Raw genomic sequence first — 27,155 nt, 5'->3', positions numbered from 1 at the left:
CAACCAATAGGTCACAGATGAAAAAAGAAGAAATTAGACAGTTTGTACAGTTGGATGATAATGATAATGCAATATACCAGAACTTGTGGGACACAAGGAAAGCATTCTTAAGAGGGAAATTTATAGCAGTAAATACTCATATCAGGAAAACAGAGCAAGCTCATATAAACAACTTAATGATGAAACTGAAGCTTCCAGAGATCAGGCTAAACCAAAAGCTCATAGAAGGGGGAAAATTATGAAGATCAGAGCAGAAATTAACACACTGGAGACTAAAAAATAAAAAGAATCAGTGAATCAAAGAGCTGGTTCTTTCAAAGATTAAATAAAATTGACAAATGCTTAGCCAACCTTACAAAAAAAAAAAAAAAAGAAAAGGAAAGACTCAAATCCATGCAATTAGGAATGAAAAGGGAAAAATCACAACAGACCCTGAAGAAATCCAGAAAATCATTTATACCTACCTTGAAAACTTGTATTCTAACAAGATGGGAAATACGGAAGTAATATCAAAGCTGAATCAAGAAGATATAAAATCCTAAATGACCCAATATCAATAAATAAAATAGAAGGTGTAATTAAAACCCTACCAACAAAGAAAATCCCAGGCCCTGATGATTCAGTGCTGAATTCTACAAAAAATTTTAAGAGCTAACGCCACTACTTCCCAACTCTTTAATGAAATTGAACAAGAAGCAATACTCCCAAATTCATCCCTGGAAGCAAGCATTACCCTGACATCAAAACCAGAGAAGGAACCAACTAAGAAAGAGAATTACAGGCCAACATCCCTAATGAACATTGATGCAAAGATCCTCAGAGAGATACTGGCAAACAGACTGCAGCAAATTATCAAGAAGACTGTACACCATGATCAAGTGGGATTCATCCCAGGGATGCAGGGAAGGTTCAACATGCATAAATCCATAAATGTAATCCACCATATTAACAGACCCGAGGACAAAAATCATATGATCATCTCAATAGGTGCAGAAAAAAGCTTTTGACAAAGTCCAGCACCCATTCACAATCAAAAAACCTACGGAAAATTGGAATAGATGGTCTTTATCTCGATCAGGTAAAAGCCATCTATGACAAATCAACAGCCAACATTATACTAAACCAAAAAATGAAAGCTTTCTCCCTAAAATCAGGAACAACACAAGGATGTCCACTGTCTCCATTCTTATTCAACATAGTCTTGGAAACTTTAATTGGAGCAATTAGACAAGAGAAAGAAATAAAAAGAGTAAATATAAGAAAGGGAGAAGTTAAACCATCATTATTTGCAGATAACATGATACTTTACTTAGAAAACCTCAAAAACTCCACCAAAAGACTTCTAGATTTAATAAGCAAATTCGGTAACGTAGCTGGTTACAAAGTCAATGCTCAAAAATCAATAGCCTTCGTGTACACAAATAACAAACTCACTGAGAGACATCAGGGATACAATACCTTTTATGATAACATCTAAAAAAATGAAACCCTAGGAATCCTTGTCATAAAGGAGGTAAAAGACCTCTACAGTACTCTGAAAAAGAAGATTAAAGAGGATATTAGAAAATGAAAAGATATCCCCTGCTCTTGAGTGGGAAGAACCAATGTAGTGAAAATGGCCACACTTCCAAAACTGTGACAAAGATCCAGGGCAATCCCAATCAAAATTCCAGTAGCACAGATCTAGAGAAAACAATCCTAAAAGTTCATCTGGAACCAGAAGAGACCTAGAACAGCAAAGGCAATCCTGGGCCACAAAGAGAAGGCAGGAAGAAGCATCACAATCCCTGACTTGAAATTATTCTAGAAAACTACTGTGATAAAAAAGTGTGATACTGGCAAAAAAAAAAAAACCCAAAAAACAAAAACAACAACAACAAAAAAACTCAGCCCTGAAGATCAAAGGAACAGATTAGAAGATGCAGAAACAACCCCAACCACACTAAGCCACCTTATCTTTGAAAAAGGTGCCAAACGTGTTCACTGGAAGAACGACGGTCTCTTTAATAAAATGGTGCTGGAAAAACTGGCTCTCCATATGCTGAAGATTAAAACTGGACCCATGTCTTTCACCATGTATTAAGCTAAAATCAGAATGGATCAGAGATCTTAATCTTAAAACAGAAACATTAAATCTGCTGGAAGATAAAGTAGGTAAAACTCTTGAAAACATTGGTATAGGCAAAGACTTTATGAACAAAAGCCCATTTTCACAGGAACTATCACAAAGAATAAACAATTGGGATCTCGCTCAACTGAAAAGCTTTTGCATAGCAAGAGAAACCACCAGCACAGTGAAGAGACAACCCACAACATGGGAGAAAACGTTTGCAGCTGCTCCTCAAAGGATTACTGTCAAGAACATACAAAGAACACAAAGATGTCAGTCTTCCCAGATTTAAAAACCCAACCCAGAAATGGGCATCTGAGGTGAACACACACTTCTCAGATGAAGAAATATAAACAGCAAATAAATGTGTGAAGAAATGTTCAACATTGCTGGTCATTTGAGCGATGCAAATTAAAACAACACTAAGATTCTACCTCACTCCAGAAAGAATGGTTATGATCAAGAAATCAAGCATTAACAAATACTGGAGGGGCTTTGGGGAAAGGAACCCTTCTCCATTTTTGGTGGGAATGCAGACAGGTGTAGCCACTGAAAATCAGTGTGGAGATTCCTCAAAAAGCTAGAACTAATAGCCTCACTCAACACAGCTATTCCCCTTCTGGATATCTTCCCAAAAGAATTTAAAACACCATACCACAGTGATGTATGTGCACCCATGTTTATAGCAGCACAGTTTTTAACAGCCAAATCTTGGAAACAACCTAAATGGCCATCAACTGAAGAATAGATTTTTTAAAACTTTTATACAATGGAGTACTACTCAGTCATAAAGAAGGATAAACTAGACACTTTTATAGATAAATGGATGCATTATAAGAACATACTCACTAGTGAATAAATAAGACAAATGTGCAAACATTGTCCTGTTTCATTAGTGTGAGAAGCTGAAAGAAAAAAACATGTACATATATATAAAAATGATAGTTAAGATAGCTATACTGATTTCTCTGAGTTCACTGAAAAGAAATATTTGTGCTGGTGTTGTTCAGACAATTGAATGCAGATGTCTTGTGCTCTGGGTGACTGATTTTGGGATAACAATGTGCAATGTGACTACTATGGTTGCCCGCTGATTCACACGTTTTGAAATTTTGTTGTAGTTTTTTTTTTCTTTTCTTCTTTTTTCAGCCTTGAAATAAAATTGATTTGGAGGAAAATAAATGTGGGTTTAATTCTAGTAATAAATGATAAAAACTCTTAAATTTGTTTTAAAAATCCAGGTGTATGCTGTTTGTAAGCTGTGCATATATATTTAAAGCAAAACACAAATGTGTTCTACACAAATATTAATAAAGACAGCAAAGTGAAAGGGTATATGACAAGAGGTTTTCAGGAGAGAAGTTAAAAAGTGTCACATGCTGATGGCGGGCACCTAACGTGAGTTGTTCACAGCTGACTCTTTAACCTGAAAGAGTAGACCCCACTAAGTTAGAGCAGAAGTGCACAGAAATATAAGGGAAACTTGATCAAGCCACTATTCACGGAAGAGGAGCTCACCTTCCCTTGTTCAGAAATAGAATGACACAAATCCCTATCTTCGAGAGAGGAAAATTTGAGATCAGAACTGTGTCTATTTATAAAGGAAAGTCCACTTAGATTAAAGGTGAGCTTGAAACGAAACCATCCGGATTTAGAACGTGGATGTTACGCCACAAATGCCTTATTCTAAGAATCAGGATTTATAATCTAGTGAGAGAAACAAAACCAAAAATTTATTTGTGGAAACACAGGTCAGGGCAAATATCAAGAGTGGGAATAACTTTGGCTTACCTGTGCCACCTATTTTGTGACAGATTTATTTTTAGTGTTTTTAGCTACCTGAGGTGCAGGCAGGATTCATCACATTGTCCCACTCAGGTGACCACCTTTTCTTGTATAAAATGCAAACCTTTCAGTAGGAACATCAGGCTTTGTGAAAAATCTTTAGATAATGCTGGGAAGTCATAAAACATTATTCATGTAGGAAGCAGTAATGTTCTTAAAGTGTGCTTGTTAATCTCTATAGCCGTCATTGAATTTAAAATTAATATAGTTTTAAAAATACTTTCTTTTAAGTACTTGAAACTCAATCTCTTGTTATACCTTCCCAGAGCAATGTTTAATGTATGTTTAATGTTCGAAGTTATCATTACACATTTCTATCTTCCAGTTATAGTGTCCACAGTAAATTTTAGTTAAATAAAGATTTGGCCGTTTATAACCCTAAAATATAATGCAAAGGCTTGGTTTTTCCACATGCTAACAGGTAAGTCCTCACTTACCTGTTACACAATGGGGTAGAAGATATTTCTTGATTGACAACAATTAAAAGTTTGTTGGAGGAGATGTGGTTTATGGATGTCCTTTTATGTGATTGTTAAGTTAAATTGATAAATACTTTTTGGGGCAATTCAGCTGTACAGTTAGCTATATAAGTTTTCCTTTTAACATAGATGGTCCTATTCAGCAATTCTACTTCTAGATACCTAAAAGAAATATTTGATTGCTGTAAATAAGCAAATGTAATACTTTAAATAAATACAGAAGAATAAAAATAATTTCATGTATATTGGCAGGCCACAGCACAATGAAACTGGAAATCAATGGCAAAAGAAATCATAGAAACTACAAAAACACAGGAGATTTAAAAGTATACTCTTGGGGCTGGGGCTTTAGCTCAGCGGCATAAGCACCTGCCTTGCAAGCAGGCGGTCATGAGTTTGATCCCTGGTACCAATAAAAAAAATAAATAAATAACGTATACTCTTGAATAATCGATAGATTACAGAAGAAATTAAGAATTACCTAGAATCAAACGATAATGGCAGTACAACAGCCCAGAATTTATGGGGTGCAATGAATGCAGTCCTCGCTGGGTGTGGAGGGGCATCTCTGCAGTCTCAGCCCTCGGGAGGCTAAGGCAGCGGGACGGCTGTGAGTTCAAGGCCAGTCTGGGCTACTTAGTGAATTCTAGGCCAGCCCCAACCACATAGCAGGACCCTGTCACAAAACAGAAGGAAATGAACACAAAGCAGCCCTAGGACAGCAGTGTATAGCTGTGAATGTCCGTGCTGGGAAAACACAGTAATAGCAATTCAAACCCAGAACTTGTACAAAGAAGGAAATGATGAAGAACAGAGCAGAAATTAATACCACTGATACTTAAAGTACAAGGAATCTATGACTCACAGAGTTGAATCTTTGAAAACATAAAATTGACAAACCTTACCAAAAGAAGGAAAGAAAAATTCCTATCAAAGCAATTAGAAGTGGAAAAGATGCAATTACAATGGACAGTGCTAATATTTAGAGAATTATAAACAACCACTTTGAAAACCTGTATTGAAATAAATTGGAGAACCCAGAAAACCAGGAGATTCCTAGGCCCATGAGAAGTACCAATCCTCAGTCGAGACGATACAAACAGCAGTGAACATACCAACAACAGGCAATAAGAACAGGTGCTCATAAAAACCGTATCACCTAGGAAAAGCTCTGGAAGCTGGAGCGTTAGCTCAGCAGTACAAGTGCCTGCCGGGCAAACACAAGGTCATGAGTTCAATTCCTGGTACAGAAAAGAAAATCGGGATCTAGTGGACTCACCAGAACTTTAGGGAAGAATTATTACCAATGCTCCTCAAATTCTTCCAGGAAACTGAATGGGAAGGAACACTGCCAAACTCATTTCTTGAAACTGACATTTCTATAATAATAAGACTGGAAAGGGACTTAACAAAAAGAAACTGTAAACAAATTTCCTTAATGAACATAGATATAAAGAATTTCTTCAAGACACTTGCAAACAATGCAACAAATTATTAAAAAGATCCTACATCATGACCAAGTCTTTTCATCCCATGGATCTATTGATAGTTCAGCATACACAGATCAATAAATAAAATACACCGTATGAACAGCATAGGAATAAACATCGCATGATCATCTCAATAGACGCAGACAAAAACCTTTGACAAAATGCATCATCCATTGCTGGCTCTCTCTGCCAGCTGCTCCAGGTGCAGACAGGGAAGGAGACCAAGGAGAAGAAGGTGGCCCCAGGCTCTGTTGTCACCACGCAGGAATCCGGGAAGGTGGTGAGTCCTCTGTTACAGCAAAGGCCAAAAACTTTGGGATTGGACAGCACATTCAGCCCAAGAAGGACCTCACACACTGCCAAATACCCGCCCTACGTCTGGCTGCAAAGGACTGTCCTGTGTACGCAGCTGAAGGTGCTCCTGCAGTTAACCAGTTCTTGCAACTAATGTAGGTCTTGGTCAAATAGCTACCGAGCTGCCTGAGCTTGCCCACAAATACAGACCAGAGACAAAGCAGGAGGAGAAACAGAGACTGCAGGCCCCACCAAAAGACCATCAGGTCAGAGCAGTGTTAGCAATGTCACCACCCTGGTGAAGGACAAGGTCAGCTCGTAGTGACTGCACATGACACAGATCCCATGGAACTGGTCGCACACCCTGCCTGTCCTGTGTCTCAAGATCGGGTCCCCAGTGCATCGTCAAGGGAAGGGCAGGCTGGGGTCTGCAGGATACAGCAGGCATGCACAGCTGTCACCTTCACACAGGTCAACCCAGAAGACAAAGGCGCTCTGGCTAAGCTGATGGTGGCCATCAGGACCAATTACAATGACAGGTATGGTGAAGTCCACGTCACTGGGGGGGGGGCGACACTCTGAGCCCAAAATCTGTAGCTTACGTTGCCAAGCTGGAAAAGGCAGAGACTAAAAAACTTGCCACTAAACTGGAGTAAATGTACGCTCGAGTTTTCTGTACCTAAAAATAATAAATTGTCACCAGGCACCTGTAATCCCAGCACTTGGGAAGCTGAGACAGGAGGACCACCGTATGTTAGAGGCCAGCCTGGACTAGGTAGTGAGTTCAAGACCATCCTGATCTGCATAGTGAGGCTCTTCTCAAAAAAGCAAAAATGAATAAATAAATAAATAAATAGATAGATAGATACTTAGATAAATAGTCCTCAATCCAGTGTAAAAAAAGAAAAGAAGCCAAATTGAACAAAAAACTTTGATGAAATTGGTATAGAAGGACTTTACCACAAGATGATAAAAGCCATTTATGACAAACTTATTTCCAATATTATACTATGCAAGAAAAGCTGAAAACAATGCCTCTAAAATCAGAAACAAGACAATTGTGTTCACTCTCACCGTTCCTGTTCAAAGTAATACTTGAAACTTTAGCCAGAGCAATGAGATACAAGAAAGAAATAAAAGAGATTCAATTAGGAAAGTAAGTCAAGCTATCCCTATTTATAGATATCCTGATCCTTTAAATAGAGGACCAAAACACTCCACCAAAAACCCTTAAAACTAATAAACTCATTAGGATCTCAGGATTCAATATAACACACTCAAAAATCAATAGCCTTTCCATACACTGAGAATGAACCCACGCGGTGTATGAACCCAGAGTGTAATCAGAGCAACAATCCCATTCACAGTGGCTTCAAAAAAGTTAAATACCTAGAAGTTAATGTAATCAAGGAAGTGAGGCACTTCTATAATAAAAAGTATATACTCTGAAAAAAGAGATGGAAGGGGACATTAGACAATGGAAAGATATCCCCTGTTCTTGGATAAGGAGAATGGAACATAACCCAAATAGATGCATATTACTCACCCCTAAAGAAAGACAAATCTGAGTCATTTATAAGATGGAGCGAGAGACCATAATGCCAGGTGAAATACATCAGATACATAAGGATGAATATGTGTTTAAACATTTTTTATTTTAAAGAGACTAAAACAAAACAGAACAAAGCAGGTCAAAACAGAACAATGCAATCAACACAGGATTTCAAAACAAGACAACAGGAAAGCAATCGTGGTTATTATAATGTCTCTTGTTTTCTTCAAAATAGTTGCATATGTCTTCACATACAATTATTTCAAACAAGACAAAAATAGTGCAAAACCATTTAAAACAAAAGAATGAAAGCATTATAGATCTTCAAACCAGACAACAGGAAAATCAACAATGGCTACCATAATGTCTCGTTTTCTTCAAAGCAGCTGTTCATACCATCACCCATAATAAAATCAGTTCTTGTAAACTCTTTGGCAGAAGATTTAGGCATGTATAAGCCTATATATGTGCATCTATCCTTTCTGCTTTAGCAGGAAAAACAAAACAAATTATGAGGAAAACAAGAAATAAAGAGACAAATAAATAACAAAGAGCCCAAACAATGACAATATAGGCTTTCAAAACAAGGAGGTAGGAACATAACTAGATTGTTACTTTGTATAGTTATTTTCAAAGAATTACTCAGATTACCAGATATAAACATGCAAAATTGATCTAATCTTATGAATGTTAATGGTTTGTTTCAAGAACTAATCGAATTAGTAGTACAGCTGTATTAGCTATCTTAAGTGTGCACATACAAATTTATCTTTTTTCTTTTCCCTTCTTTCTTTTCTCCTTTTCCCTGAATTATTTTTTCCCCTTTGAGAAGTTTCTTATCCTTTCACCATATTTATTGAAGATTTTGTATCTTTTTTATTCTTTCAGTTTCTTAACACTAGGGAGACAATATGGTATTTACATGAGTTTGATTTATTTCACTTATGAGTATGGTCTCAAGCTGCGTCCATTTATTTATAAATCTCTCAATGTGATCATTCTTTATAGCTGGGTAGTACTTCACTGTATAAAAATAGCACATCTTTTGTATCCATTCCTCAGTTGATGGACACTTAGGTTGTTTCCAAGATCTGGCTATTACAAATTGTGCTGCTATAAACATGGGTGCACATATATCACTGTGGTATGATGCTTTCAGTTCTTCTGGGAATAGGTGCAAAGGTGGAATAGCTGGGTCAAATGGGACTTCTAATCCCAGCTTTTTGAAGAAACTTCAGACTGACCTCCACAGTGGTTGCACCAGTCTACACTCACACCAACAGCGCAGGAGAGCTCCTTTTTCCCCACAGCCTCTCCAGCATTTGTTATTGGAGGTTTCCTTGATCCTGGCTATTCTTTCTGGCATGATATGGAATCTCAAAACCTCAGTATGGCTTTAATTTGCATTTCTCTAATGACCCACGATGCTGAACATTTCTTCATGTATTAATTTGCCATTTGTATTTCTTCAGCTGAGAAGTATGTATTCATCTCAGATGCCCGTTTTTGGATTGGATCTTTGAATTTTGAGGGTCTGATTTTTAAAAATTTTTATATGCTCTAGATAGAAGCCCTTTATCTGACGGACAGTTGACTAAGATTTTTTTCCCCATTCATGGATTTTCTTTTTATAAATTGGAGATTTCTTTTGACATGCAAAACTTTTTAATCAGATGAGATCCCAATTACTGATTCTGGGAAATATTTTCCATGCAGTTTGATTTTTGTCCATGAATTCTCTGCCAAATCCTATATCTTTAAGATTTCTACCTACTTTGTCTTCCAGTAGATTTAGTGTTTCTATTTTAATATTTAGATCTTTGATCCATTTGGACTTTAGTTTAGTGCATGGTGATAGGCTTGGGTCTCATTTTAGTTTTCAGCATATGGAGAGTCAGTTTTTCCAACACTACTTGTGAAAGAGGCTATCTTTCTTCTAGTGAACGTATTTGGCCCCTTAATCAAAGATAAGGTGGCTGAGTGTGTTTTTTGTTGTAGTTGTATCTTCTAATGTATTCCATTGATCTTCAGATCTGTTTTTATTACAGTACCATGCTGACTGTATCACAGTAGCTTTGTAGTATAACTTCAAGTAAGGGATTGTGATGTCTCCTGCCTTGCCTTTGTTGCCCAGAATTGCCTTTGCTATTCTAGGTCTCTTCTCATTACAGATGGATTTTAGGAATGATTTCTCTAGATCTGTGAGATATGCTAATGGTAATGATTGAAATTGCATTAAATCTGTATCATTTTGGGAGAATGGCCATTTTTCACAATATTTGTTCTTCCTATCCATGAACAAGGGATGTCTTTCTATTTTCTGAGATCCTCTTCTATTTCTTTTTTCAGAGTATTGTAATTTTCACTGAATGGATCTTTTACTTCCTTTGTTAGATTGATTCCTAAGTATTTTATTTCTTTGGATGCCATTGTGAAGGGTGTGGCTTCTCTTATTTCCCTCTCGGTGAGTTTGTTGTTTTGTGTAGAGGAATGCTACTGATTTTTTAAGCGTTGACTTTGTATCTAACTACACTACTGAATTTGGTTATTAGACCTAGGAGACTTTTAATGGAGTTTTGGGGTCTTCTATGTACAGTATCATGTCAACTGCAAATAATGTTAATTTAACTTCTTCTTTTCCTATCATTACTCCTTTTATTTCTCTCTCTTGTCTAATTGCTCTGGCTAATATTTCCAGCACTATATTGAATAGGAGTAGTGATAATGGACACCCTTGTCTTGTTCCTGGTTTTAGAGTAAAGGCTTTCAGTTTTTGGCCATTTAATATGATGCTGGGTGTTGGTTTGTCATAGGTGGATTTTTGTCAGATTGAGATAAAGACTATTCTAATTTTTCCTAGAGTTCTTATGAATGAGTGTTAGACTTTATCAAAAGTTTTTTCTGCATCTATTGAGATGATCATGTGATTCTTATCTTTGGCACTATTGATATGATGTAATATGCTTATTGATTTGTGCATGTTGAACCATCCTTGAATTCTTGGGATGAAATCCACTTGGTCATGGTATATAATCTTCTTGATGATTTGCTGCATTTTGTTGCCAGTATTTTACTGAGAATTTTTGCATCTATGTTCATTAAGGAGATTGGCCTGTCGTCTTCCTTTTTGGTTGGGTCTTTCTCTGGTTTTTGTATTAGGGTAATACTTGCTTTCAGGAATGAGTTAGGGAGAATTGCTTCCTTTTCAATTTCATTGAAGAGTTTCGGGAGTGTTGGCATTAAGTCTTCTGTGAATTTCTTGTAGAATTCAGCTGTGAATCCATCAGGACCTGGGCTTTTCTTTGTTGGTAAGCTTTTAATCAAATTTTCAATTTCATTAATTGAAATTGGGTTATTCAGCAGTGCTACATCTTCTTGATCCAGCTTTAGTAATTCGATGTTTCTAGGAATCTGTCCATTTCTTCTGTATCATCAAACCTAGGACAGTAAAGATTTTTGAAGCAGATATTGATGATCTTCTGTGTTTCCACAGGGTCTGTAGTGATTTCACCCTTTTCATTCCTTATTGCTCAAATTTCAGTTTTTTCTTTTTTTAATGTAAGATTGGCTGAGGGCCTATCAATTGTATTTATTCTCTCAAAGCACCAACTCTTTGATTTGTTAATTCTTGTATTGTTTTCTTAGTTTGTATCGCATTAATTTCTGCTCTGATGTTTATAATTTCCTCCCTTCTTTTGGCTTTGGGCTTCACTTGCTCTTCTTTTTCTAGATGTGTGAGGTGTAGCATCAGGTTATTTGGGTTTGTTCTGTTTTCCTGACGTGGGAATTCACCACGATGAGTTTCCCTCTGAGGTCTGCTTTCATTGCACCCTGCAGGTTCCAGTATTTGTATTTGTATTTGTATTTCTATTTTCACTTGCTTGTAGATATTGTTTAATTTCTTCTTTAACTCCTCTGTGACCCATTGATTGTTTGGGAGTATATTACTTAATTTCCATGTGTTTATAGAGTTTTTGCAGTTTCTTTTGTCATTAATTTCTAGTTTCATGGCATTATGATCAGATACTATGCATGAGATAATTTCAGTTCTTTTGCATTTATTTAAGCATGTTCTGTGGGCTAGCGTATGGTCTATTTTAGAGAATGTCCTGTGTGAAGCTGAGAAGAATGTATATTCTGATGTTGCCGGGTGGAACACTCTGTACGTGTCTGCTAAGTCCATTTGTTCACAAGTTTGATTCAATTCTGTGATTTCTTTGCTGACTTTCTGTCTTGTTGATCTGTCTCTTTGTTTCAAAGGGGGTTAAGTTCTCCTGTGATATTTGTGTTATTGCTTACTTGATGTTTCATTTCTATTAATTTATTATTTGTTTTACATGGATGAGTGCTCCCAGAGTTGGTGCATACGTATTTAGGACTGTCATCTCTTCCTCTTGAAGTTTTCTCTTAACTAGCATGTAGTGACCTTCTTTATCTCTTCTGATCATTCTTGGTTTGAAGTTCATGTTGTCTGCAAGCAGTACAGCTACCCTTGCTTTTTTTTAAATTCCTGTTGCATGAAGTATTATTTTCCACCCTTTGACTTGCAGTGTATGAATTTTCCTTTTGGGTTAGATGGGTTTCTGCTATACAGCATATAGTTAGATGTTGTTTCTTGACCTATTCTGCCGGTCTGTTTCTCTAGATTGGCTAAACTGAGGTCATTTACATTAATGGATATAACTGATATATATTGGCTCATTTTTGCCATGTTATGTTTCTGCTGTGGGTTCTTGATCTTTCCCCTCTGTTTATTTATTTTATTTTATTTTATTTTTGTCTTTTTCGTTTTTATCGGTACCAGGGATCGAACTCACGACTGCCTGCTTGCAAGGCAGGCGCTTATGCCGCTGAGCTAAATCCCAGCCCCCTCCCCTCTGTTTAATTGTCTGCCCTGCTTAATGACTTTTTTCTGTTGGTCTTCTTGGAGTCATAGTTATTTTTATGTCTATCTAGAATATCTTTCAGTATTCTTTGCAGGGTTGGCTTGAAGGTCATGAAGTTCTTTAGCTGTTCTTTGTCGTGGAAGTATCTTATTCCTCCACCCATTTTGAAGGACAGTTTTTCAGGATACATCAATTTGAGTTGGAAGTCATTTTCCTTTATGATTTGAAATACTTCACTCCATGCTCTTCTTGACTTCATTGTTTGTGTTCAGAAGTATTCTGTGATTCTGATGGGCTTTCCTTTATAGGGGATCTGTCTCTTCTGTCTAACAGCTTTTAATATTCTGTTCTAATGTTGAATATCTGGGGTGTTGATTATTACATGTCTGAGTGTAGATTTACTTTGGTTATGCTAATTAGAGCCTATATGATTCACTTATCTGTATGTCTGTTTCCATTGTCATGTCATGTGTGGGAAATTTTCTGCTATTACTTCTGTGAATAGTCTTTTGATGTCATTTGTGTTGTCACATTTTTCATATACACCTATCAATCTTTTTTTTTTTTTCTTTTTTGGTACTGGGGATTGAACTCACAACCTCATGCTTGTCAGGCAGGCGCTTATGCCGCTGAGCTAAATCCTCAGCCCCAACTCTATCAATCTTATATTGTTTTTCTTTGCACCATCTCGCAACTGTTGAATTGTTATTTCCTGATTCCTTTTTATTTTTAAAAGATCTTTCCTTTCCTGTTCACTATTTGCAATCTTTGTCTTTGAGGTCTCAAATTCTATCTTCACTTTCGTTCAGGCAGTTTTGCCAGCTTTTGATGGAATTTTTGATTTCCTGGATATCGCTCTTTGAATCTGATTCATGTATTCTATTGCTTTCTTGTATTGTTCATGCAAGGTTTCCCTCTTTTTGCAGTGCTCCTCAAATTTTTAAACCTGGTCTTGTTTAGATGTGTCCAGCATTTCTTTTGTTGTGTTTATCATTTCTCCTTTTACCTGGGAGATTATTTCTGATCTGAGTTCCTTTGTAACTTCACGGAGTTGCTTCTTACTTCAGTTGCTATCGTTTCAGAAGTTTCAGGTGTATGGCTTACATTTTCTTCTACGTCCACGTCTCCTCGGCTTGTTCGGGATAGGACGGAAGTTTGAGATCGCACTTTGCTCTTTCATTGTGTCATTTTCCATATCCCCCTGGAGAAGCTGAATGCAAGGTCTCAGGTGATTCCTGGATAGAGGACATCTGTCAGTACTGCAGGGAGTCTCCCCAGGTGAGTGGGGGTCATTAGTCAGGCCTTCCCAGGTCCCTACTGGCACTTGAAGGCTCCTGATATGTAGGGAGCATGCTGGGCAGGCCCTCAGCACACCCCATATGGTACTCTGAAGCTTGCTGTCTGCTTGAGGTTGGTGGGTGGGGCTCTACCAGGTTCCGAGTGGCACACCAAGGCTGAACAGCTAGGTGGAGCATGCTGTGCAGGCCTTCAGCTCATGCCACATGGTGCACCGCAGCTGCCTGCTTGGGGTCACTGGGCAGAGCCTAACAGGTTCCAAGTGAGGTGCCAAGGTTACGCGGCTGGATGGGGTTCGCAGTGCAGGCCTTTGGCTTGTGCCACTGAGCTCAGGCAATTCCCCGGCCACTTGGGGTTGCTGGGCAGTCAAGGGCAAATATTTCACTGTTTCTCTTCTATAAGAAACCCAAAGTATAAATAACTTAAAGAGAAAAATAAAAGAGAAATGATAGGAAACAGAGGTAGGTTTATGGATCTTCAGAAGGGAAGAGGAGAAGGGCGGATGGAGGTACAGTTGATCATGATGCAACATGTGCACGTCTGACTGTTGTGTTATGTTTTGTAGACACTTATTTAGACAGTATTTTAGAATTTCATTTTTATTTTTGTATTTTGGAGTCCATTAACTCTCTCATATCTTAAGCACTTTTGTAAACACATGGACAATGTTATCCCTAAGCCCTAAACACTAAGTGGTCACCTCTCCTTAGAAACGGCAAAGAAATAAACTCAGGAGCCATAAGCAACCTAAGAACAGCCAGGTTTTAGGTACTGGACCTCAGGCTTGGCCCTAGCCCAGCTTGCTGTTAAGTATCCGCAGCATCCACTGGGCCTGAAACGTCTGCCCTTAAACCTTCCACCTTACCTTCTATTCCGGATGCCCAGTAAGGTAAGATGGCAAATCAAGATGCCCTCCAAGGCACCCAGCTGATGGAGTGCCAAGGCTTCACCTCGCCTCTCTGTGGACCTCCCCTCCAGGTGGAATGATGCCCCACACTGTCACAAATGTATCTAAACGAGGGTCAATCCCATCGTGAGCGATTCTTGGGTAGGGATCAAAGGAAGAGCTATGCTGAGCACCATGAAGACGACGTGAAGAAGCAGATAGTGAGGAGCAGCGGCAGTCCCTGAGCCAGGTGGCGACATCTAGTGTCTGAGGAGTGGTTCCAGCAACCATTTACATGTGTGCAGTCTGCTCTTGCCTCATCTAGTTCTGCAGCCTTCTTGGTGATTTTGTGAGCTGCCCAGTATCTTTTAATAAACAATTTATTTCCTTAAATAAGTCAGAGTAACTATCTATGGCTTCCAACTGAGGACTTTGACATAATTGTTAGCCAAAGTTCTAGAAGCAAAATATGCTAAGTAAGACACATTTGGGCAGGGACTGGACTTTCATGAGAAACCCAGAAGTCAGATCGTCCAGAGGAACACTCAGCACGTAACACGGATGGGGAGGTGGGGTGGTGACAGTGCAAAGGGATGAGACTGCACCGGAAGGGCCAGCACAGGCGGATCTGGCAGATGGGGCACCTGGAGATTCACTGGGGTACCACCCCTTCCCTAAGCCATGGCTCCAACCTAGTGTCAGCCCAGCTGCTTCATGTGTGCCAACCCAACCCCATCACCAGCTTCTGACAGCCCCAAGTTCAGCCAAGTCCTTGCCCCTGTCCACATCCAAGGATACAAGGCTCAGGGGACACAGGTCGGTTCCCAGTCCAGCAACTGGCCACCCACGCAAACTTGTGAGCCCCACACTCACCCCGCCTTGTTACCGTCTTGATGGATGCGTTCCCGCGACCCTGAGTCACAAACCCAAACCCTTTGTGTCCTCCTCACCCTCCCAGGTCACGTTCTTCTGCCATTTTTCCAGCCCGAGTCTGGGCTTTGAGGTCTGTGTTGACTTCGCGGTGGGCTGATCTCTGGGTGAGCTGCAGAAGGGAAGAGCTTGGAGCAGGCGTTCAGGGATGGGAGGGAGCTCTGTTAGATCTCTGCAGCCCAAGGTCAACTGAGCCAAACCACAAATCTTAATCTTTTAAGCCATGCTCCTGTGGGAAACACCAGCCATCCTTGCCCGCCCTTCCGTCTCTGTCCATCTTTTGCAGAGCATGCGCCCTGGTGAGTTTGCCCGGGAACAGCTGGGCTCAGTCCAGGACTCTGTGAGGGCAAACCCTAGAGGTAACAAGAACCTCCAGCAGGCACTCCCATGAGAAAGCGTCATGGCCATTTCAGAGCAGATAGATGGAGGCACGCTCCCAGATCCACATCACCAAAATCATCATCATCATCATCATGGCCATGCAATATGGCCCTGTCTTATGATCTCCTAAAGACACGACCTTAGCATCTACTTTTGGGGCTTTCTCCTCCTCAGCCATCACTAACATGGTTGGTCAGCGACCCCAGGGACCCCTTGTTCTGGTATCATCACACGCCACAGAGCACCAGTCCCCAAGTCCCCTCGCTCAACGCCTCCTTGGGCTGGCATTTCTCTCATTTGGCTGTTCATCACTCACCTTTGGCATCTTTGGGTGTAAAAGACCCAGAGACCAATAATGCAGCCTGCCATCTCCGGGGCCCCTGGTGTAGGAACAAAGCAGAGGATGGGCAGTTTCACTGTAGGCTGACAGCGCTCTGACTGAGGGGAACGTGGAGAGGTCTGAGCTGGTGTGGACAGAGGTGTTTCCCTAAAGAGGTTTTCTGCCCTGCCGGTGGCCTCCTGTCAGCCCTAACGGCACTGTGGCAAGGAAACCAGAACCAGTATGTACATGCTGCTGTAAAGTTATGTTTGAGCTCATGATTCGAGGAGACAGTGGTAATTTGTCCACTTGTAGCTTAAGAGCTTAGCTGGCCAAAATATCACTTTTGTATGAAAATATGCACCAAAGATTTTAATAAGCCAGGTACAGCGTCGCGTGCAGGATTGCTTGAGCTCAGGAATTCCAGGCTAGGCTCGGCAACATGGTGAGACCTTGATTCAAAAATTAACTAATTAATATTGTTATAAAGTAAAATGCAACGCTCCATGTGAGTTTTTTACATAAAGAGATAGTTCAGTAAGTTTTCCTATGCACGAGAGGCCTGTCACCTAGACAGTCCTAACCTCTCCAAATGTGGCATACATCCTCTGTATCTAGCTCCCAGTATTAGTGAACGGCATTTCAGTGGAAATGCAGAGGAGTATCAGTCTCTGGAAAGACATCTAAATTCTTTGGCTTGGCCTCCAAATCCTTTCTGTTTGGACCTTCTTCCTAATCATATCATCCTACACTATTCTCCTACCCACTCTGTTCTGTACACAGTGACTATTTACAGCTCCCCAAATAATAAACAATATACTAAGCTGCCTTATTCCTATGTGATGTTCTACAAGCTGCTCCCTTTCCCTAAAATGCCCCTGCCCACACATCCAATTGGCAAACTCCTACTCAGCCTTCAAGACCCTGCTCAGGGGGCGCCTCTTCTACGAAGCCTCCTAGCAGGCCTGAGTCAGGTAAGGCAGTTCTTCCCATGCAGCTCTCTACCATGCGTGCATCCTTCTTTTTCTTTGTTTGGTGATTTCTTTTCTTTATGTGATTTATTCCATAATTTAATTGTGGGGACTGAAACAAGAGAGATGGTATCTCATTCATATTTGTAGTTCTAAGCATGGTACCTGGCGGTGTAGATATCTACAGTATAAATATTTTGTATAAAAAATAAATAAAACTTGTTTTGACTTTTTTTATTCTGCTTTATTTTTAGAGTCAAGATAAGAAGACCAGTGTTTTCTCACAGACTTTGTAAAACATTAAAACAAACAAAAACCAAAATCAAAACAAAAGGAAAAAAACCCCAAATTCCCATTTAGGAAATCACTATGGAGATTTCTCAAAAAGATAAAAATAAAAATTCCATTTGACCCATCTATATCTCTTCTGGTTATATTCCTACCAGAATTAAAGTGATTGTAATACAGTGGTACATGCAGATCCATGGTTTTAATAACACAGTTCATGAGAGCTTATAACGCTTGGAAGCAGCATGTACCCATCAATAGATGAGTGAACAAAAAAATATACACACAGTGGAGTATTACTTAGTCTCAAAAAAGAACAAATTTGAGTCATTTGTAGGAAAATGGATGGATCTTTAAACCATAACACTAAGTGAAATAAATCAGACATAAAAGAATAAATATTGCATGGTTTCTCTTTTATGAAAAATATTACAAATAACTGAAAAAGCAAAAAAAAAAAAAAAAAAAAAAGGAGATGGAGATGGGAAAGAGATCTGAGGAAGAGGAAGACACGAGGATGAGGCGGAAGGGAGTACCATGAGATACATACGTGTATGTACCGTTCCCCCAGATGAATGAGATCATTACATATCACAAACATATGCTACACATCTTCCCGTTTAATCTCTTCATAGACATTCACAGTTTATAAGCCTTGCGTTCTGGGAGCTCTCCAGACCAGAGACATTGTAAATGTCTCTGAGACATTTACAGAAGTAGCCGGGTGGGAGAGCGCGGCAGGACCAAGTCCGGCCAGGTTCCTCTGCCTTACAACAATGGGAGCCAGTATCTATCACCCTTGAACCCTGTTCTAAGTCCCTTGCTTACACATGAATACACAGTGACTCACCTAATCCGCAGGATAACTCTCAGGGAGCTGCTGCTACACCCGTTTTAGAAATGAGGAAACAGAGGCACAGAACTGAGTAACTTGTTTACCATCGTGTAGCTAAGCAGTGGCAGTGCGGGGCTTTCTTCCCTCAGCTTGCTGCGCAGCCTCCATAAGCAGCAGACGGGTACTTAGGTTCAGAGTACAGGGAACTCTAGGGAGAAGAATGGACTCTTTTGCAACAAATCATCCAGGTCGCAGGCTCTGCCATGTCTTTCTGGGTTCATAAATACTCTGTAAAGTGCTCAGCATTACTTGGTACAACTCTCAGACCCGGGAGGGCCCACTTTTCTCTGATTGCTTTTCTGCTTCCCGACAGAGAAAGTGGTCAGCCTTAGCTGGCCTCATTCAGCTGGCAGCGAGTTCTGGCTGCCCTGACCAGGAACCACTCTTCCTCTGCCCTCCTGCTCGGCTTGAGGAGCTCCTAACTCCACCCTGATGGAGTTCACAATAGCGCTCCAGGCTGGGGAAACCGGTGGGGCCACTTCTTATGGTGTGCCTGGCAGGACCTTAGACTTTCATGGACTCTTGGGGAGTAGGCCAGGCATATCCATGGAACAGATGGGGCCGTGCTGGCTGGAGACGTGGAAAAACGGAATGGAAAGGTGGCCTGGGTCTTGGGCTTTGTGAAAGGGCTCATACACACAGTAAAGAAATTAGATTTTCCTCCCTCCCTGTAAGCAATGGAGAGCTTCAGGAGTCTTCCACCACCCTTTCCCCCCAGGTTTACACTTTTGCAACTTTAAGCTGTGGCTTTCCCTTTTCCTTATGGTGCAAGAACTTTCTCAACAGTTAGGAAACACTGCCATCATGTGGCTGCACCTGATGTTGGGTTTTTATTGGTTACTGCCTCAATGAAACCAAAGGACAAACGCCTTTTGACTAAACATCTAAAGAAAAAGTTGCTATAATCTTTTTCAAGAAATCAACGCCTGGGCTCAGTTCGCCAGTTTCTTACTTTGCTTTTGCAATTCCAGCCTAAGTTTTAGAGGTTCTGAGGAGACAAGGGTCTCCTCACTTCCAGACCCTGGCCCTACAGCTTCTGTCATTTCCAGGTCGGATCGCATCACACCTCCCAGGCCATTTCCACCAAGTGCGGCAGATTCTGTCTCGCTCCCAGGTCTGTCCTCCAGCACGATCCCAAAGCTGGACGGATCCAAATGCCATTCTGATTTATTTTTGTTTATTTATTTTTAGTTGAGTGCTTCGGGGCAAATCCTTACTGCATTTGTGAAGGGAGAATGGTTTTCTTCCTCATTAGGTTACTGTAAGGACGAGACGCTACCATGGCACGAGAGTGCCAGGCACATCTCGGGTCCTAGCAAGGAGCCCGCTGCCCCCTGTCCCTCAGGACACGCTGATGAGCCAGGGGCCGGCACCCCCAGAGTCCGGGTCCCCAGCAAGCTCCCAGAACAGAACTGCTCGTTCTCTCGGTTCGGGGGCCACCTCTATTCCCACGTGGCAGCACACTGTGGGCAGCGCGCTGTGGGCTCGGTAAGCATCGCAACCCACGTGTCTCCTCGGTGAGCAGCTGGCGGCAGGTGCGTGGGCGTGAGCCGGGCAGGGCCGGATTTGTTCCCCAACCTGGGCTCGGGCCGAGGCTGCCTGTGGATAATTCGATCCCCCTGGGACTCGGGTCTGGCCGCACCGCGGCTCCGCGGATTGGCTGCTCCGCTCGCCCCCGCCCTCCGCACCCGTCCCAGGTGGCGCAGGCCTGCGCTGAGCTGTTTACCGGGAAGCCGGTTCAACTTAGGCTCCATCTCTGCACTCACTGACCTTTGGGGCTGCGCTCGCCAAAGCGGGGAGAAAACGCGGTGGAGCCCCGCCCCGCCCCCCACCGCCCAAAGAGGTCCGGTAAGAGGAAGGGGTGCGTGTGGGAGGGGGACCCCCAGCCAGGGGTCCCGGCTCTTCCCGCATCCCGGTACCTCGAGCACACCCAGGAGTTCTATCCCTAGGCCTGGTCCCCGCCCGTCCACCGCGCCCACCCCGGGAGCAGCCGGACGCTGGGGCGCAGGGATGCCAGCTCCCCAGCGGAGGCTCAGGGCGGAGCCTTCACGCACAGGTGTCTGTCCACCCCCGCAGGCGGTGATGACCCCCAAGACAGCCGGAGTCCCGGACGGGGGCTGGGGCTGGGTGGTGGCGGCCGCGGCCTTCGCGGTGAACGGGCTCTCCTACGGGGTCCTGCGCTCCCTGGGCCTGGCCCTCCCGGACCTCGCGGAACACTTTGACCGCAGCGCCCAGGACACTGCGTGGGTCAGCGCCCTGGCCTTGGCCATGCAGCAGGCAGCCAGTGAGGGGGACCCCAAGGTGGGGGGCGGAACACGGTGGGTGGGCCGCGAGTGGGGGGGACAGGACACCCACTGGAAGATGGAAACAAGTTCCAGAAAAGAGTGGGTCTTGAGGTCAAGGGGAGGAGCTATTGGGCCAGGGGAGGAGCTTCAGGCCAGGCAGCAGCCAATGAGAAGTGTTGGGGAGTTTGGGGTCCGGAAGCGGTCTTGGGTGACTCCGCCCCCTTCCAGGCCCGGTGGGCAGCGCCCTGAGCACGCGCTGGGGCGCGCGCCCGGTGGTGATGGCTGGGGGCGTCCTAACTTCCCTGGGCTTTGTCCTCTCGGCTTTCGCCCGAAGCCTGCTGCACCTGTACCTCGGCCTGGGCCTTCTCGCCGGTGAGAGCAGTGGGTGCCCGGCCCTTCGGGGATGGGGAGGGAGGGTCTTGCTGGGGGCGGGCGCACGGAGGAGGCGGGGTCCCGCGTGGGAAGCGGCCGGGCATCCCCGCCCCTGCGCCCATCGCGCCCTCTCCGTTCGCAGGCTCCGGCTGGGCCCTGGCCTTCGCCCCTGCCCTCGGCACCCTCTCCCGTTACTTCTCCCGCCGTCGGGTTTTGGCGGTGGGGCTGGCACTCACCGGCAACGGGGCCTCCTCGCTGCTCCTGGCGCCCGCCTTGCAGCTGCTCCTCGACACTTTCGGCTGGCGGGGCGCCCTGCTGCTGCTGGGCGCCGTCACCTTTCACCTCACCCCCTGCGGCGCCTTGCTGCGGCCCCTGGCCCTCCCCGGCGACCCCCCGGCCCCGCCTCGTGGCCCTCTGGCTGCTCTTGGCCTGGGGCTTTTCAGGCGCCGGGCCTTTTCCATCTTCGCTCTGGGCACGGCCCTGATCGGGGGCGGCTACTTCATCCCCTACGTGCACTTGGCGCCCCACGCTTTAGATCGGGGCCTGGGAGGATATGGGGCAGCGCTGGTGGTGGCCGTGGCTGCCGTCGGGGATTCGGGCGCCCGGCTGGTCTGCGGGTGGCTGGCAGACCAGGGCTGGGTGCCCCTACCACGGCTGCTGGCTGTGTTCGGGGCTCTGACAGGGCTGGGGCTGCTGGCAGTGGGACTAGTGCCCGCGGTGGGGAGCCCCGACAGTTGGGGAGCCCCCCTGCTGGTCGCAGCAGGGGCCTACGGGCTAAGTGCAGGGAGTTACGCCCCGCTGGTGTTCGGTGTGCTGCCCGGGCTGGTGGGCATCGGAGGTGTGGTGCAGGCCACAGGGCTGGTGATGATGCTGATGAGCCTGGGGGGACTCCTGGGCCCTCCCCTGTCAGGTAAGGGCCCGCGCCAGCAGATCCGTTCACAATCATCTTCTGTCCCTGGGTTTCGAGGACACTAATTTGGTTACCTCTTGCTCAGGCTTCCTGAGGGATGAGACGGGAGACTTCACAGCCTCTTTCCTGATGTGCAGCGCTTTCGTCCTGTCTGGCAGCTTCATCTACATGGGGCTCCCCAAGGCGCTTCCCTCCTGCCGGCCAGCCTCACCTCTACCTCCCCCTCCGCCCGAGATGGGGGAGTTGCTCCCTGTCCCCAAGGTTGTTCTGCTCCCCCCAGGAGGCCCTCACTCCACTGTGGACGCTGCTTGTTGACCGTGGTCTCATTTGAGCCCCTCTCCAAATAAAGCATTTTTATCTGAAGCTCCCGAAAGCTCCAGCTGTTAATCTTTAAAACATTCTATTTAAGGTATCCCAAAAGGCTGACAGGATCAGGACCCAGGAGCCCTAAAGGTAGGGAAGAACGCCTCTGTCCAGCCAATCTGTTTGGCCATGTCTTTGCCGTAACAGGAGTCTTTGAGGAGTGGCCTGTCAGTCAGTTTGTTGGGGGTCAGGAGAGAGATGCTCACGGGTGCCATCTGTCCCATCTTCCTTTCCCTTGAGTTTCCAGACCCCACAGACTAACTTCCCTGCATTTTAATGTCCCTCTATTGGCCTGAGGGATATATAAAAACCCTACGATCAAACTTCAGCTCTTTTATGTCCCACCCCATCCCCACACACATACCCTGCCACCTTGCGGATCTCGTGATTTCTTTGCTAAGTCACAGGAATAGTGGGGAAGAGAGAGGTGCATGGATTGGAGAAAAGAAATCGGGGTTGCCAGAGTCCCTGAACACCTCATCTATCCACCCATCATGGCTCCATATGGGCCCCAGATCTTTGTGAGGTTATGATTATTGTCTAGTTTCCTCATTTGGTTTTATCCCAAAAGAACACCCTTGTTTCCCAGACATCCATCTTCAGGGAGAAAACTTTAGAGCAACACTAGGGATCACATGTAAAACCAAGTCTCTGATTCTCATGGTTGATTCACACCTCAGTGCAGCAGGACCTCTAGGATCCTTCAGAAAAGGTTGGGACAACAAAGGAAGAAAAAAAAAATAAGAATCCTCAACAAAATACAGAGTTGGCACATATCACAGGAGCCCCAGGCCTGCTCTGAGGGAGGCAGAAGAAGAATCTTAAGGCACTGCATTTCTGTGGATGCCTGGATGGGTCAGGAGAAGACCTGAAGCTGTCAGGCTTGGCTTTGGCCCTGGCTGCCTCTCAATGGAGATTAGTCCTCTCCCAAGCCCTCCTCCTTGGGTAGGGAGACTTTGGTATCCAGCGCCTCTGTTTCATGCTCCTGGGGCCTGGAAGCAGGAGCTGAGAAGCAGGAGAAGAAGTGGGGCAGGGTAGTGAGAACTCCACTTCCTATGAGCAGGAACGCCCCAGCCACCACGAAAGAAGCTGTGTAGTTCCCCGTCACATCCCGGAGGTACCCTAAATCCAAGAGAGAGAAAGAAGGCACGTGCATAAGTGATTTGTTCACCGGTACGGGCAGCTCAGAGCCACTCTGGGTGTAGAGAAGACCCCCTATTTTGCTCTTGGAGGAGACAGAACTCCTGAGGTAGAAGGTGAATGAATGTGAGCACTGTATTTCCCCTGGAGCCCCAAAAGCTAATTTCAGCCACCTTCCTGCCTTCAGAAAGGACCTTCACACCAACCCCAGATGCCAGTATGGATTTGGTGATCCAGATTAAATCACGCATACCTGTGGGTTTCTTTCCAGCAACTGTGGCCATCAGTTAATAGTTAAAGGGAAGATATTAAAGGGTTATCTCGAACCTGGAGAACTTTAACCAAATGGTTCAGAAATCTGGACAGGAGCCCAGTGGGCCACAGGAAAGGAAGACACTGGAATGCTACGTCAGGTCAGGTCTAAAACCTGTTCTCTGAAAACCCAGGCTGTATGTACCCTCCCACTTAGCTCCTCTTTGTCCCTCCATGAGACTTTCTGAGCCTCAAGCTCTTTGTCCCACTTCAGGGCTGTTGTGGTTGATCGTGTGGGTTGTATACTGCACTACACAGAGGGCAACATTCACATATACTATAATGGAAATAGCTCTTGTCTCCAACTGTGCAAAATGGTAACCCCGGCCCACTTGGCAACCCCTTTCCCCTTACCAGACAGAGGAGCTCCCAGCAGTCCCCCGACGCTCTCTATCATCTGCACCAGTCCCAGGCCACAGTAAATTCTTCCAGTCCCTACCAGTTCAGGTAGCACGGAGAAGGCCACTGGGGTCAGGGCCCCTGATGTGAAGCCATAGGCCACGGCCAGAACCACCAAGGCTGTGGGAGCCTTTGCCACAGGGAAGAGGGCTAGTGATACTCCAGTCAGGGTGGTCCAGAGCATCAGAAGCCGCGTCACAGGTCCTGGGACTGCATCTCCCAGCCACCCAGAGGCCACACGCCCCACAAGGTCAGAAATAGCAGCCACGGAGAGCAGGAAGGCAGCAGGCAATGGGTCCCAGCCCAAATCCTGGAGATGGGCCACCAGGTGGACATAGGGAATAAAGTAGCCAGTGTTGATCAGGGTGAGGGCAACAGTGTAACGGAGGAAGGGGCCGTGACGAAGGAGAGAGGTTAGCTGGGCCCCAGGGCCACCCACCGCAGTGTCTTCAGCCAGGGAGAGTGGGCGCAGGAGGGCACCACAGGCCACAAGGTGGCAGGAGAGGGCAGACACGAGCAGCAGGGCCCCCCGCCAGGCAAAGTGGTTGAGCAGCCACTGGAAGAGGGGGGCAAACGCAAAAGAGGAGAGGCCCACTCCTGTCAGTGCCAACCCCATGGCCAGGGTTCGGCGGCGGGAGAAGTAACGGGACAGGCATGCCAGGGTCGGAGTGAAGGTCAAGGCCCAGCCAGAGCCTGTCAAAGAGGAAGAAATGGGGGTTGGAGACTATGGGGAGCTCAGGGAACCCAGTAGTCACAGCTACTGGTAGCAGAACGCAGCCTCTGCGTTGCAGTCCCACAGACCTGGGGTACAGTCCTGGTGTGATACTTTACAGCTGGGGAGCCTTGTATGATTACCTTACTTGCCCAGCCTCAGTCTACTCACTTGCAAAATACTGTTAATGCACTTAGTGGGACTGGAGAGGACCAGAGGGGTCTGTAAAGTAATTAGCACAACATTCTGGAGTTAGACCCCAGCTCTACCATTTCTGGTGTGTAACCTTCCTTTGTCAAGTTGTACAATCTTTGAAAAGCTTTCTTTGTACACAGGTTAATGATATCTGTTTCACAATCACAGCACCTAGCACAATTTTATCCTCTTTCTCTTGCACTCCACTTCCACTAGTCTAGGGCTTGTCTACTGGGCACTTCATCACTCTTTGGCTTTCCTAATGTTCCCACCTTCTTTATCAATTTAGTCATTCTTAAGACCTCCCCGCAAGGTGCATGTGCTAGCCAAACTTTCCTTGCACTTCTCTCACAGCCTTTTGGAAGGAGCAGGAAGAAAAAGAAGACCCAGGAGCCCAGGATGCGGGCATTGGCTCCTCTGCCCTTGCCCAGGATCTCACCTGAGAGCAGCCCGATACTCAGGTACAGGTGAGTCAAGGAGGTAGCAAAGGAGGCCAGCAGCAGCCCCAGGGCAGCCAAGATGCCCCCAGTCATCACCACAGGCCGCGGCCCAAACTTCGTGCTCAGCGCACTACCTATCGGACCTGGAGAAGTGGAAGGGGGTCCTTCAAGGTCTCGGGTGTCCTGCCCCAGCACGGTCCCAACCCCTCGCCCTTGCCTGTCCCTCCCCCCTCATCTCTCTCTCTCTTCCCAGAGTCACGAGGCACTGGACCCAGGGGCAGCACTCACTCCCAAACTGCTGCACAGCGATTCCTATGGAGGCAATCCAAGAAACACGCGCCGCCTGCTCCTCAAACGCCGAGACAAACTCCACGAAGAAGACCCCGAAGGAGCGCAGCACCCCGAACACCAGCGCCGACTGGAAGAACGCTGAGAGCACCACCATCCATCCCCAGCCGCCATCCGGCGGCTCGGCTCTGCCCGCCATCGGGCAGGCGCAGGACTGCCGCCCCTAACTCCCACTGTGGGAGCTGGGCTGTGCACGCCCCGCCTCAGCGCACCCACCCATGCACCCTGCAGGGAGGCTTGGGGATCGCACAGGAAAAGGCTGGAAAAGAGGAAGGTGCTGGTAAAGCAGCGCGAGACGCCTGCGCCTTCCCCGAGGCGAGGGGAGGAGACCGACCCAGGCGCCCAAGACTGGGGACAGGCCGGGGCCAGCCAGGGCCACCAGCGAGAAGGCGTGGCCCCGCTGGCTTGCAGCTGCGAGTCCAGACCTGAGACTCCAGGCAGACCCCAGTGTTCTGCCGAGAAACCGGGAGCCTTAGTGGGCTGGGCCACGCTCCTGCCGGCGGCCCGCCAGCGTTAGTGAGGGTTATCTGCTTTATCTTTGTGAATGTCAGCACCTGACAAGCCCGCAGACATCCTGTCTGTAGCTAGCCAATGAGAACACGTACCACAGAGCAGGGGGCGGGACCAGAAATGCTGGGCAGGATTTAAAGTACAATTCTGGAAAGCCAGGGGGTGGGGCGCATGCGCAACAGGGACCTGAGGAGACGGGCTGCGGAGGGCCCTCGCGGTGCACGGATCTATGCTGAAGGTATAGTGGCCCCTTTTTGTTCTTGTGGGTCGTTTGCCCACTTTTCAGCGGCAAGGACATAGATGGTGGATCAACTGATTTTGGAGGCAAGCACTTACTTGCTTAATGAGGGGTCCAGGAATTAACCAGGCCATGGTGAGAGGAAGGGAAAAGTTAGGAGATCTTTAAACCAAGTACCTGCCTTCTAAATCAGCCTCGGAAAAGCTAGATTCCTGGATCCCTGAGAGGCCGCCCAGGGAAACAGAAAAAAAAATGGGTTGTTGGATGCCTTCGTTTCTATGATTAAAAACTCATTCCTGTCATTTCTGT

The 27,155-nt window shown here is 45.2% G+C and overlaps 2 protein-coding genes and 1 pseudogene across 6 annotated transcripts; 2 read left to right on the top strand and 1 right to left on the bottom strand.

The window, feature by feature from the left end:
* Positions 1–4,931: 4,931 nt before the first annotated feature.
* Positions 4,932–6,874, top strand: LOC111755732 (large ribosomal subunit protein eL8-like; annotated as a pseudogene).
* A 13,339-nt stretch (positions 6,875–20,213) lies between these two features.
* Slc16a11 (solute carrier family 16 member 11) lies at positions 20,214–22,552 on the top strand. Of its 5 annotated transcripts, none has more exons than XM_003466187.5 (5): positions 20,214–20,470; positions 20,699–20,906; positions 21,136–21,279; positions 21,422–22,189; positions 22,275–22,552. In XM_003466187.5, exons 2-5 carry the CDS (start codon positions 20,705–20,707, stop codon positions 22,502–22,504), a joined length of 1,344 nt encoding a protein of 447 aa, XP_003466235.1. In that variant the 5' UTR covers positions 20,214–20,470; positions 20,699–20,704; the 3' UTR covers positions 22,505–22,552. The 5 variants fall into 5 exon arrangements, with proteins under 5 accessions (XP_003466235.1, XP_013004220.1, XP_063098591.1 ...); XM_013148766.3 differs by having other exon boundaries at positions 20,325–20,465; XM_063242521.1 differs by lacking the exons at positions 20,214–20,470; positions 20,699–20,906 and adding an exon at positions 20,618–20,678.
* A 533-nt stretch (positions 22,553–23,085) lies between these two features.
* On the bottom strand, positions 23,086–26,564 carry Slc16a13 (solute carrier family 16 member 13). The gene is made up of 4 exons (XM_003466271.5): positions 26,039–26,564; positions 25,750–25,893; positions 24,359–25,096; positions 23,086–23,674 (listed from the first exon to the last, which is right to left on the bottom strand). The coding sequence occupies exons 1-4, from the start codon at positions 26,235–26,237 to the stop codon at positions 23,469–23,471; spliced, it is 1,287 nt and encodes a 428-aa protein (XP_003466319.1). The 5' UTR covers positions 26,238–26,564; the 3' UTR covers positions 23,086–23,468.
* Positions 26,565–27,155: the final 591 nt, after the last annotated feature.

Source organism: Cavia porcellus, unplaced genomic scaffold (genome assembly GCF_034190915.1).
Source record: "Cavia porcellus strain 051 isolate PalLab524CR breed Dunkin Hartley unplaced genomic scaffold, mCavPor4.1 scaffold_32, whole genome shotgun sequence".
NCBI classification, from domain to species: Eukaryota; Metazoa; Chordata; class Mammalia; order Rodentia; family Caviidae; genus Cavia; species Cavia porcellus.
This window is presented reverse-complemented; position numbering and strand designations above follow the sequence as displayed.